The 12,982-nt window shown below is 42.6% G+C and overlaps 1 protein-coding gene across 1 annotated transcript in view; it reads right to left on the reverse strand.

The window, feature by feature from the left end:
- The window catches only part of TENM1 (teneurin transmembrane protein 1), a 292,675-nt gene that overhangs the window by 114,416 nt on the left and 165,277 nt on the right, over window positions 1-12,982 (reverse strand). Inside the window, 4 exon segments of the mRNA XM_042479300.1 lie at window positions 182-283; window positions 1,230-1,440; window positions 3,923-4,128; window positions 11,593-11,745. Coding sequence (XP_042335234.1) covers window positions 182-283; window positions 1,230-1,440; window positions 3,923-4,128; window positions 11,593-11,745 — 672 coding nt within the window.

Raw genomic sequence — 12,982 nt, forward strand, 5'->3', positions numbered from 1 at the left:
AAAATTGCATTAGGTGGTCATTGCAAAAAAATCTCTCATCTTGATTTCCTTTCCCTGAACAAAAATCAAAGTGCCAATCCGGCGCTTGTTGGCTGTCATTCATGGTTACTAAAAGTGTAATAATCGACAACTGTGGATAGCTATCAGATTAATACTATTGTTTTAAATGACAGATCCTTACCTCGCGCACAGTCAGGACCAAGGAACCCTGGAAAACAGTGGCAATGGCCAGATATGCATTCTCCATTCCCATTGCAGTTGGTGGAACAGTCATCCATGACCTCTGTTCGGGAAAAGATGAGGCAAAAGTCAAGAGGTATTAAAGAAAGTGAGAGAAACATTCTTGACATGGGATGCGACCAATGATCTGTAGAGAATTCCTCCAACAAAAATAAGGGACTGCAATAAAATATCTGTCCCCAATAACTAATATATATTGTCTGTGTTTCATGCATATAGTATATCCATTTCCTCTGGGATTCTCCTGCAAGAGTCAGCAGCTAAGCAAACCCAGTGTGGTTTGCTTTCCATTTTATGGGATCCCTGGCGAGCATTGCCCTTAACAAGCCAGGATCATAAACCAGGTTATATTCTTGGCTTATGAGTCCTCATGTGTTTGGGAACGACAAGCCAGATGTAGACAACATGCTAAGCAAATGGTTCCCTTTGTTTGTTCAGCTGCTCATGTGGAAGAAGCCATTGGGGCAGATGAAATCCCATACACCAAAACGCAGTTATGATTGGTAAGCCAAGCTTTCTGTTCTAGCTGAATTAGGTTCAAATTTGAGGTGCTGGAATAAGAAGTTGCATTTCATTCTGTGATAAAAAATGTTTGCACCAAGCAGTTGCATTAAATTTCCTACCACTGAAACCATTAAAAACTGAAGTATTTGCATAATTCTCAGGGCAATTAACACTTTCTTGATATTTCAGCAATTTGTTTAAAATAGAGCTTTATGCTCCACTTGATCAAACAGTTGGCTCTTGCCACCTATGGGCTTGCCATCCATGGATCTGAGCATCCACACATGGCCCTGTCCCATTCAACCCAATGGCGCTGCCATTGGAAACAATGAGACGAGGTTCCACATTCTGCAATGCAAGTTCAGTTTGGCACCAATTTGGTTCAGACTGGGCTGCCTACAGAGCTACAGACAGGTCTACTTAGGATTTTTATATCTGTTCAGTTCTCCACTGTTAGGAAGAGAATCACAGAAAACTGATCTTACCTATGGCTGTCGTCAGCATAAGCACTTGTTCCATTTTCTTGCCGTCGTTGTAAAACGCCATATGCCAAGCCCCTTGATCCATAAACTCTATGAAGCCGGTTTCTTGCATGGACATTAAGATAAGATTCCTGGGGGCATGCTGGGATTCCTCAGAATGTCTTGGCTCCTGCTTAATCAACTGCTTCCCATCCATCAGTTTTACAAAATCAAACTGAAACAACACAAATCACATGGCGGTGAGTTTTGCTTACTCTCTTTACGTGCAGCGTGTGCTTTTGCCGTTTCCAACCTGGCGCAGTTGGCCTTAAAAAATAGTTCAAAGAGCCATTTTTTAAAAAGGAAAAATGCTCTCCTAGTGTTCCTTGCAAATGCAGTGCCAAAGATCTGTCTGTAATCGAAGGATGGATGCAATTACAAGAACTGGGAAAGGTGTTTTAATCGCCTGACGGGTTGGTGCTAAAATGTAGGTAATTACAGAGCCAACAAAACAAAATATACTCCTAAAAGTAATCATCTTAGATGGTGATTATACACAGAGAAGCATAAAGTGGGCTGTCAGTGAACTAACATGTCCCCATCTTGAGGGGAGGACTCACAACTCCATGTCAGCACATGGATTTTGCACACAGAAGGCCTGAGCCTCAATATATGGCCTCTCCAGATCAAAGGATCTGAGATGACCATCAAGGAAAGACTTCTACTTGAGATCTGGAAAAGCTACTGACAAAAGGTGCATCTCCATTGTAGAAATAATAATAATAATAATAATAATAATAATAATGCAATTTGACACCACTTTAAGTGTTATAACTCCATCCTATGGAATCCTGGGATCTGTAGTTTTGCAAAGCCTTTAGCCTTCTCTGCCAAGAGTTCTGGTGCCTAGCCAAACTACAAATCCCAGGGTTCTGTAGGATGGAGCCATGGCAGCTAAAGCGGTGTCAAACTGTACTACTTCTACAGTGTAGATGTACCCAAAGTAGACTGCTGGTCTATAAGGGTTATTTAGAATTCTCAGAGAGAGAGAGAGAGAGAGAGAGAGAGAGAGTCTTCTAGTGCCTCACCAAACTACAGATCCCATGATTCCACAGGATGCAGTCATGGAAGCTAAACTGAAATCACAGTGCTATAAAACTATAGACCTAGATCTTTTTCTTAGCAGAGGTGATACCATCAGAGGAAATGCTGTTGGGCACCTTATGCTTTTGTAACTACTGTAGTATGTTTTGCAAGTAGTTGGTCTTTTCACTGGCTTGTATAAGGAAGCGTTGTGGGTACCACTCCCCTCATCCCAAATGTCTGGGCACCTTGGTTCCTTTGGAAATGAATGGACTCCTTTTGAGTGTGGCTATGGGGACTGTCAAAATGTGTGCCTGCACTGCAGAATTTACCTCCACATGCTTATTATGTCTATCATTTGTTCAGGTAAAACTAAGAGAGGGGAAAGGCAAGACTATGCAAAATAGGAAACCTGGAACGGGTTATGCAGATAGCTCTTCACTCTGCACTTGTGATACCTTTGCCATTTCAACACTTGGTAATTTTAGAAACACATCTGCACCCAATCTGCTACTTTGAGCTGGGATCAACTTAAGTGGATCTTTGAGTTCTTCTAAATGTGGATCTGAGCAACCTTGGTGTTGTAGTTTGAGCACTGGAGTATGATTTGGGAGACCAGGGTTCAAATCTCTACTCAGCCATGGAACCCCATTGGGTGACATTGGACAAAGAAGGCAAAAGTGACCCCCCTTTGAACAAATCTTGCCACCAAAACTTCATGATAGGGCTACATTAGGGTCAACATAAGCTGGAAACAACATGAAGATACATGCATGTACACACATACCTTATGTGTATCGAATGATGTGTTTGACATCTGTCCAGCTCTGCTACACACTGTCAAGTTTCCTTTCAATCCTAAAAGTCTATTATTATGCACCAATTATTTCATCGTACACAGAATCACTGTTTCCAGTGTGTGTGTGTGTGTGTGTGTGTGTGTGTGTGTGTGTGTATTTGGCCTGCTTATTGATGACGGGAGAATTGGCATAAGAGCCAGCCATTTTCTAAAAGAGCAATTGCGGAACGACGTAAGTGGTCCTGTTACGTTGTCACCAAGACACAAAGCCTAATCAATGCTCTTTCGGAAAGGAAATATGCCTTCAGCAGCTGTCAAAACCTGTTAGCACAACAGGTTACACCTCTGAGGCTGTGCATTTGTACAGGGACAGGAATTTAAATGTGGGACCAAAGCGTGCTTCTCTGGTCTCCTACTGGATTGCAGCAATGCCTACCATAAGGGATGATAAGGATGGAAACCAACAATATCAAAACCAGGGTCATGCACATCTGTCTCTTTGTGTAGAAGTTAGCCTAGGATCAATGGTTTTTTTTAACTCGCCATCATCAAATACTGAAGAAATGGTTGCAGAATATCTCTTCTGTGCTTGGCAACCATTCGAAATTGATTGGAAATTAACAAAATCTCAAAGGTTTGCCCTACTTGCCAAAGATAAAATGTATAATTCAAAATTGCAAGAAGGGAAGTGGGGGCAGAAAGAAAGACCTCTGCCGGTCCAAGAAGGGTTAGTATCAGAAGTGGTTAGATAGGGAGATCAATAATCAACATCACCATACATAACTCTCCCACGTGATGAACTGCTAACATTTAAAAAAACGTAAAATTAAAATACCTGTGTGTGAGTGGGAGGAATGTTGCGTCTGCCATAAATCCCCAACAGAGAATCCTTTGCCAGAGAAACGTTAAATTTCAGGTACATCGGATGATGGATCATGATCTGGAAACGCCAGAAGAGGCCTGGGGGGATTGTTTGCATCACTTGGTCTCCAATTTCAATTTCTCCCGTGTCTATGGCCTGTCCCTTCTGAAACACTATTTCTCCAAAAATTAGGAAGGGGGAAAAAAAAAGAGGTTTGCTGTCATTTAGAAGGCATGGGAAAAGCAATCTACTCTTAAATACAGATTAACTTCTGGAAGGAAAACATGGCTGTTCGGTAAAATATAAAAACCTCACTCATTTGCATGGAACCTGTGCAGCTACATTAAGGATAGCTTTGTGTGGCTGGAATCCTGATGGGTTATTAAACAGGCAAAACTCTAGGTCATGGCAACACTTTTAACTTTCATGTGCATGCATGCGGATGCATCCTGGACCCAGAACTCATTTTGCAAATGCTTCTTCATTCATCCAAAATGAAACAGCCCCCATATAAAGGCTGATCCAGATCCAGTGTGCGGTCCAGCTCTGCCTCCCAAAAGCCAGAAGAGCCACTAGAAAATAATCTATTATTATTATTATTATTATTATTATTATTATTATTATTATTAAATGGCTAGTGGAATGTTGCTTTTAACATTTCTAGTGTGTGAGTATGCCTTTGGAGTTTTATGCCCTAGAGCAGCAATGTCCAAACTTTGGCCTTCCAAGTGTTTTGGACTTCAGCTCACAGCATCCCAGACCAAGGTGGCTGAGGCTTCTGGGAGCTGAAGTCCAAAACATCTGGAGGACCAGGGTTTGGACGTCACTGCCCTAAAGGATATTGGGCAACATTGAGGTGTGTAAATCCCAGAGAAACTGATCTCAACTCTTCAGGGAACCAATGGAGAAAAGTTGGTTACATCCATGACAAATCCAATGGGAGATGAGCAAGGTCCAAAGGAGAAGACAGCTTGGGTAACTCCCTTTAGGTGCATGATGGAGAAAACAAAAGGGATGTGATTTCTTCCCTTTGCCACCCCACTCCATCATATCCCAAATGGTTCTGTTAGATTTCTAGAGAAATTTGCTATGAGGAGGTAAGTTTCCCAGGCCTCCTAGGCCTGCTGCTACACTGCAGAATTAATGCACTTTGACACCGCTTTAGCTGTCACGGCTCCATCCTACGGAATCCTAGGATTTGTAGTTTCTTGTAGCATCAGAGTTCTGTGACAGAGAAGGCCAAATATCTCACCAAATTACAAATTTCAGACGTCTGTAGCATTGAGCCATGGAAGTTAAATGGTGTCAAAAGCCATTAATTCTGCAGTGTAGAGGCAGCCTTGGTTGAGCCTATGGGAACTTTGTACCAAGAGCAAATAGTCAATTGCAGGTGATGGCGGGGTATCTTATATGGACTATGGTGAATTCAAAGGCTTAAGCCTCCCCTTTTTCCATACACCACAATCCTGCTCTGGCTTGGATGCCACAGATAGCTATTTACTGAGAGAGAAATAAGAATGCAACACAAGGCTAAACCAAGTGACAAACTTCATGTCCAATTTGGCCCCAAGATTTGGCTACTGAGCCAAAAGCAATGGCATTACTTTGCAGATGGCGAACCATCTTAAGGTCATCATAACTTGGAAAGGACTTGAAGGCACACAGCAACAACAACAACGTGCTCCCACTGAGAACTCATAGCCCCATTTTCATTACATAGCCCTTATTATAATTAAAACTTACATTGAAAAAGAAAAAAGTACATCTCCTCCCAGTTTCAAAGACATGTAGAGATACTGACTTAAAACAATCTTCTTTTTACAAACCGTTCCCCACAAGGCCGGGCAAAATGCTAACAGACCTTTTTTTGCTGATATTGACATACAGTAAGCAGCATCTATTATATTGCTTGAGAACAATAACTCTAAGGTCAAGGGCAGAACAATGTCTTTAAAGGTAATGGTAATGTTGGTCAGCATTGATGGCCTTTAAATGAGATTGTTCCCTTCTCACTTAAAGCTCGATTCTCCCAGGAGGGGAAAAATATATATTGTAGTATCAGATGATATTATTCAGGCATGACATGATGCTCTTATGGAAAGAGTGCCTTCTTGGCAGAACTGTCCATCATTCACCCTATTATGGTAAACGCTAGTACTCTATAATTGTCAAGCAGAATGCATAAATGTTATCTATGCGGTAGTTTGTATAATGGGGGGGAGAGGGCTCTGTAGCATGGATGGGAAACGTTGCCCTCCAAATGTTGTTGGAATACAACTCCCACCATGCTGACTAGGCTATGGAATGATGGGAACTGCAGTCTAACAACACCTGGAAACAATCACCCTATCTCTGTTTTATACAATCTCATATACATAGAGAGGCTTATGTGACCCTGAAATGGGCTACTGTTCAATATGTAGTAGCATTTCCCCCAACTGGTTTGGACCTATATGGCTCAGCTTATTTGATGGTACACTTGTTCAATACGTACAGTCGGCCCTTCGTATATACTGATTTTTTATACATGGATTCAAGCATCCATGGTTTGAAAATGTTCAAAAAAAGTATAAATTTCAAATATCAAACCTTGATTTCCCACTTTTTATAAGGGACACCATTTTGCTCTGCTATTATATTTAATGGGACTTGAGCATCCACGGATTTTGTTATCCACAGGGGATCTTGGAACCAAACTCCAGCGTATAACAAGGGTCCACTGTAGTAGCATTTGCCACAGCTGGTCTGGACCTATATGGCTCAGGTTATCACGAACCTACCCAAGTTTAGAGATCTGCTGGGGAGGCTCTTCTCTGTGTCCCACCATCTAAGAGGAACATCTGATGGGACATGGGAGAGGTCCTTCCCAGTCAGAGGCTAGACTGATGCCCTCCTTGCTATGCTTTTGTAGACAGGCCAAGACCTTCTGGTTTCAGCAGGCCTATGTGCATTGATGGTTTAGGCAGGATGAGCCTTGCATAATATGCTGGCTCTTCTATTTGATATTTGTTGTGCTGTTTCAGAGGGTTTTTTTTATAGTTCATGTCATGGTTTTAATGTGTTTGTATTTTGCAAATTTTAAACTATTTTTTAAAATCTATTGTAAGCCACCTTGAGTCCCAAATCTGGAGAAAGGCTGGATAGTAGATGCCCACTCCTGATCTACAATGACTGTTTATGTTCCTCTGGTTCTTTCTCAGTCCAATCGGAGACTGAACCTGGGGCCTTTTGCATGCAAAGCATGCATCCAGGCTCTGAGCTACAGCCTTTCCAAGCTTGCAGAAGATTGGGTCTCATGTCTGATATTTCAAGGAGTTAGCATGCGGTGCTGATAAGTGATTGCTGGAAAATGGCTCTCTTCTTTTCAAGTGACAAGTGTTCCAAAACAGCAATGTTTATTATTCTCTTGACATTCTCCCTCTCACTTCAAAAGCATCCCGTCCATGGTTTTTTCATATAAAAAATATTTTAACCCCCCTCTCCAACATTTTAAAATGCATTTCTATTACAAATGCATTTGGCTGCTTTTTTTATATGTGTCATTCTCTAGCATACTGACAGCCAAGACAGGCTCCTAATCACGGATCTCTCATGGCTTGGAGAAATTGAAAACCCAAGCAGTGAAGCACCAATTATCCTCCCAGGGAAGTGCCCCTGTGCAGATCATCACTGATTCCTGAAACAATCAATCTCATTACGCTTCTCTGGTAAATTCCAGCTATTGCTAGGATGTCTGGATTTCTTTCTTTCTAAGCCTAGCACAACCTATTAAAAATATGAGTGTCTCCATATGGCAGAGTGCCCTGAAATGCCCTCTCCAACGAAGCTGACCTGCTCCCAGCGTACCAAAATGGGATTGCCGTCACAATGTTTCATTAACACAGGCTGATTTCCTCCACGACGGGGAACAATTCCAACATACAAAAATCCCTTTCCACTCTTTTCCTAACAATCTCAGCTGATGGCATCCAGAAGAAATTGGGTTGCTTTATTCCACTAAGTCTATCACCTGCTCCATGGCAGTCCAGGGGTGCTGCTCACACCATCAGAGGTTCTTTGAAAAGCGATGAAAGCCGCCATCAAATTCTGGGCAGATGAGAGAGAAACATTTCCCAGAAAGTCTAGCACAGTTATATTTAACTTCAAAAAAGGGGGGAAATGTCTCAAAATGAAGGGATTAGAGAAGCTGACGCAGAGGCCGAGGAGGGTCAAATCCCTTTGGGAAGCTTGGAGGTCATATAACGCCAGCTCAGATAAAATATCTATGGCAGATTTTTAAAGGCACAATTAAAACAGGTCCCCCAAAAGATGGATCAGATCAAACATGGCTTCTCAATGCACACATCTGTCAAAGAGATGCGAATGGAGGTGAGAAGGTACTCATGAAGAAGGCACTTCTGGTGGCTCCAGTTTCCATAAGTGGATTCCAACTCCCTTTGGTTGTTATTGTCTCTAGCTAAGCTTATTCCTTGTCTTGGACATTGTTGTTTTGTGTGCCTTCAAGTTGACTTGTTTTGATGGTGACCCGATCACCAGGTTTTCTTAGCAAGGTTTATTAAGCGGTGGTTTGCCACTGCCTTCCTCTGAGGCTGAGAGTGTGTGACTTGCTGAAGGCCACTCAGTGGTTTATATAGGGCTGAGTGAACATTCAAACCCTGGATTCCCGGAGTCCTAGTCTAACACCCGAACAATTAAGCCATGCTAGCTCTTTGCTATTAGCTCAGTTACACAGTGCAAAAAAATCTTAGTATAAAAACAACTTCTCCGTTTCGATTGTGTAATCCATGGCTAAGTGGGGATTTGAACCCTGATCTCCCAGAGTCCTAGTGCAATACCCAAACCACTACACTGTGCTGGTTTTCTCATCACACCACACTGGTTTTCCTTGGAACCTGATTAAAAGAGAATTAGAAGCAACTTAGAGGGTAAACCTGGCAGCCAGAAAAAGTGTTAAGCACCTCCTTGCCTCTGATTTTGCTCTGCAAATGCCTCCCAAGCTACGCTGACATTACAGGCAAATGTAGGCTTAGAGTAAAGAACACTCATCTTTGCACCATGATGGAATGAATATGTAAAAGAGAGACTAAACACCTGGCTGTTAGAATCAGGTTGTGTATTGCAAAATGTATAATGAAAACGTTGAAAAAATGTACATAAAATGAATGCATAAACATGCAAATGCACACAAGACATCACCAAAGAGGTCACAGAAGTGTCAGAAATTAAACATGCCTTGAGTTGAATATTCATTAAGAGTAGCAGCACAGTGTAGTGGTTTGAGTGTCAGTTTGAGGACTCTGGGAAGCCAGAGTTCAAATCCCTACTCAGCTAGTTAAACTGGATGGTCTTGAGCAAGTCACATTTCATCATTCTCAGAGGAAAGAAATTGCAAACTGCCTTTGCATAAATCTTGAGAACGAGCATGGTCTAAATGGTTTGAGTGTTGGACTAGGACTCCAGGAGACCTTGCTCAGCTGTGGAAACCCATTGGGTGACCATGCGCAAGTCACACTATTCAGACTATGAGGAAGGCAATGATAAACCTCTGAATAAATCTTGCCAGGAAAACCATAGGATAGGATTGTTATAAGTGAGAGTCAACCTGAAGACACATAGCAATAACAACAACAAGAAGAAGAACTCATTAAGATTAAACCCTCTTCAAGTATTATGTTCCAAGTGTTTACAAAAGCCCAGCAAACAGGCAAAACTGCATATGATAATACACATGAAGCATGCTTCAGTAATGGAGGATATGCCTACATTATGTAAATGATATAAATAAGTGCACACAGTGGGAGAAGGAAAACAGAACCTCACAACAAACAAGGTAAGAAATGGGATTTGGAGAAAGGTTGCCAGGTTGCAACTGAGAGATTTTCATGGTGCCTAGACACTGTGGGATGTCTGCACATGCGCAGCATGCTTCCCAGTTTAGACGTCCCCCAACAACAAGTCATGGATGATGGGGATACAGGTTCAGTGAGACGGTGGCCGCATCTGCACTGCAGAAATAATGCCATTTGACACACTTTAACTGCCATGGCTCAATAGTATGGGATTCTGGGATTTATAGTTTTGTGAGCTTCCTTGTCAGAACTCTGCCATAACAAGCTCCAAACAGAATTGAGCCATGGCAGTTAAAGTGACATTAAACTGTATTAATTCTGCAGGGAAGATGCAGTCTGTGATAATGGGGATGAGGTCAGTTTGGATATCCGACTCTCCACTTCATAGAAGCATAATCGCAAGAGAGGTTGAACATTCAAATTAGGATGTAGCATTTTCGGGGGGGGGGGGGGGGGCACAAAAAGAGAAGATTTCTGTTTAAAATGACACAGAAAAAGACAAAGAAAGAGGAAAGTATAGTGCTCCCATGTAATAAACTAGGAGTGGGAAACCTTTGTCTTTCTAGCTGTTTTGGCTTAAAAATATCACCCCCTATGATGGTTGGGGGCAGCTCAACCTGTCCTGCCATTTGATATGGACAGCAAATTGCTGTTGTGCACAATAACACAGGCAACCGAACAAGCAGCCACATCCCCAACAGAGGAGGAGATGAGTGACCATTGCAGGAGGACTTTCCACATCATCATGGAAGAGGGAAGGCCAAGGAACACAATGGCAGAAGCAGGGAATCTTTGCCTCGTGCTGAGATATTTCATGAATTTCTTATTTGCAGGGGTCTTGCGGGAGAGGTGACCAGGGAAACCATCTGTGCCATGGCCAGATTTTTTCCAAATTCTAATTTTTCCAACAGATATTCACAAAGCTGAGTGGGTTCCATATCACAACTTTCTCCTCCTCCTCCTTTGGCAGTGTGCAGATGCTGACACTGTGGCTGGCCCTGCTATGCTCCTTTCCTCCTGCTGCCAAGGATGAGAGATTGAGGAGCCAACGCTGCTCCTTGCCTCTTCCTTCTCCAATGTGACTGGGAGCTTGGCTGGTCTGCCGCAGTGTGTGTCTATGTGGCTATATGGATGGGTGGCATACAGCCACCCCTTTTCGCCTCTGATTGGTGCAGCAGCAACTGCACACAGAGGCATTGATCCATGCCTCGGAGGGAGCAAAAGGAAGCTGCCCAAAGCAGCTCCCTGGAAGGGGCATGATAGGTATGGTGGTGTGCCCATTTGGGCGCTGTGCCACAGTGGCATCATCATGGTGCATGGCGTGTAATCGGGTGCATGCCAAAATGGCACCCTAGCAATAGGGTCATGCCGTTGATCATGCAAACGCTATGCCATGACTCTGCCCACAGGCCAGCGCTTTTCACCAGTCTGTGCAGGGCCTATGTGTGTTTGTTCAGGGTGGTAGTGGCTCCCAACCAGAAATGCAAAGCAGCAATACTGGTTGCTCTGGAAAACAGAACAAGCCCTTTTGGGGTGGTACTGCAGCATCAAAGTGAGTAGTGAAGCAATGTGCATGACTCTGTGTGTGTGTGGGGGGGGGGGGGGGGGTCTGTAGCCTGAAGCAACTGCCTCACCACTTCTCATGCTAACGCCAGCTGTGAGGATTGTGGGAGTTAACTCCAAAACAATGGCAAATAAACAAAATGGCAAAATGTAAGCATGCTTTCCCCCCACCGAACACCTCTTTGTTTCTCCCAGGAAAGAATAACGCACATGCGCAAAAGGGAGCAGTACCTTTCCTTTCTGTTTTATCGGAAACTTTCCCTCCAATTGGTGAGTAAGTTGTGTCCAGGGCCTCTGTGCCCTTGCTCCCCTTACTAAGTCCGTTCTCATAAAGCTGCCCTTCAACAGGCTGTAGTTGCCAAGTGAGGCCAAACAAATGCACTGCTGTTGGAAAGAGAGGGAAGGTGAGAGAAAGAGAGAGAGAGTGGGAGGGAACGAGAGAAAGAAAAAGAAAAGAACAGCAATTAATTTATGCCCAGCTTCATTACATGAAAAAAGAAGGTAGCAAGGCACCTTTTGCAGAAGCCAATTATTGCATGCCTATGTTTGGGATAAACTGAAATTCTAAGTATGCTAATTTCACCTTAAAACTAAATGTTTAATTAGTTTCCACATTTCCGTTTGGCGATCAGCCAATGCTGGATGATGAATTTTCCCAGCAATTAACCAAAAATTGCTTACTATTCAAAGTACACAATGGCTTTATAAGCGAGAACCTGCTTGGAAAGTTTAAACACTGTAGTTGTGCGTGTAACTATATCTATTAACTCAACCATCTATCGTTAAAGCCCAGAAGCTGTTTCTCCTACGCAAAATGCAGAACCAAGGTTGGTATGATTTGCATTTAATATATTGTGGGTAGGACTGGAGGTAAGGTGCTTAACCTTTCTGGTTTTGGTGGGGTAGCAGTACCTTCTGAGCTTAGACCGTCTCCACAGCCATCTTGCGAAGACAAGTACAAAATTGCAGGTATCCATATCTATCCTTATCAACAAATAGTTCTTGACAGCTGTCATGTTTATCAGAAACAGGTACTTAAGGTGAATGACTCTTCGCTGCCTATCTTCAAGTCCAAATCACCCCCAAAATACTTTGCATGGCAAAAGGAATAATTCAGGAGCATATAGTCCTGCTGGAAAATGTAATCCAGTTACTGCAAAGACTAAACTCATAGAAAACAGAGCAGTTGGACTGGCAGAGTAAGAAATAAGATTGCCAGGTGAATCTAGGGACAGGGCTCCTGTCTCTTTAATGGTTGTGTAAAAGAATGAATGTCAGTAGATGCTGGTAGCATGATAAGCAATAACTGCTGAAGTGCCCTCTTGTACACAACTGTTAAAGGGACAGAATTCAAAGATATAGGTGCGTTACTCTGTAAAATCAGTATGAAAAGAGATCTTGCAGCACCTTTGAGATTAACTGAAAGAAAGAAGTTGGCAGCATGAGCTTTTGTAGAGATGCATTTGGTGGAGTGGAAAGCCAGGGACAGACCCATATATGCCATTTTATTTTTATTTTTATTTTTGTATATTGTATGGTGTTGTTTTTAACTATTGTACGCATACTGTAATTTTATGTAAACTGCCCTGATCTATGGAAGGTGCGGTATATAAATAAAAAC

The sequence above is a fragment of the Sceloporus undulatus genome, chromosome 7, assembly GCF_019175285.1.
Source record: "Sceloporus undulatus isolate JIND9_A2432 ecotype Alabama chromosome 7, SceUnd_v1.1, whole genome shotgun sequence".
Lineage (NCBI taxonomy): Eukaryota > Metazoa > Chordata > Lepidosauria > Squamata > Phrynosomatidae > Sceloporus > Sceloporus undulatus.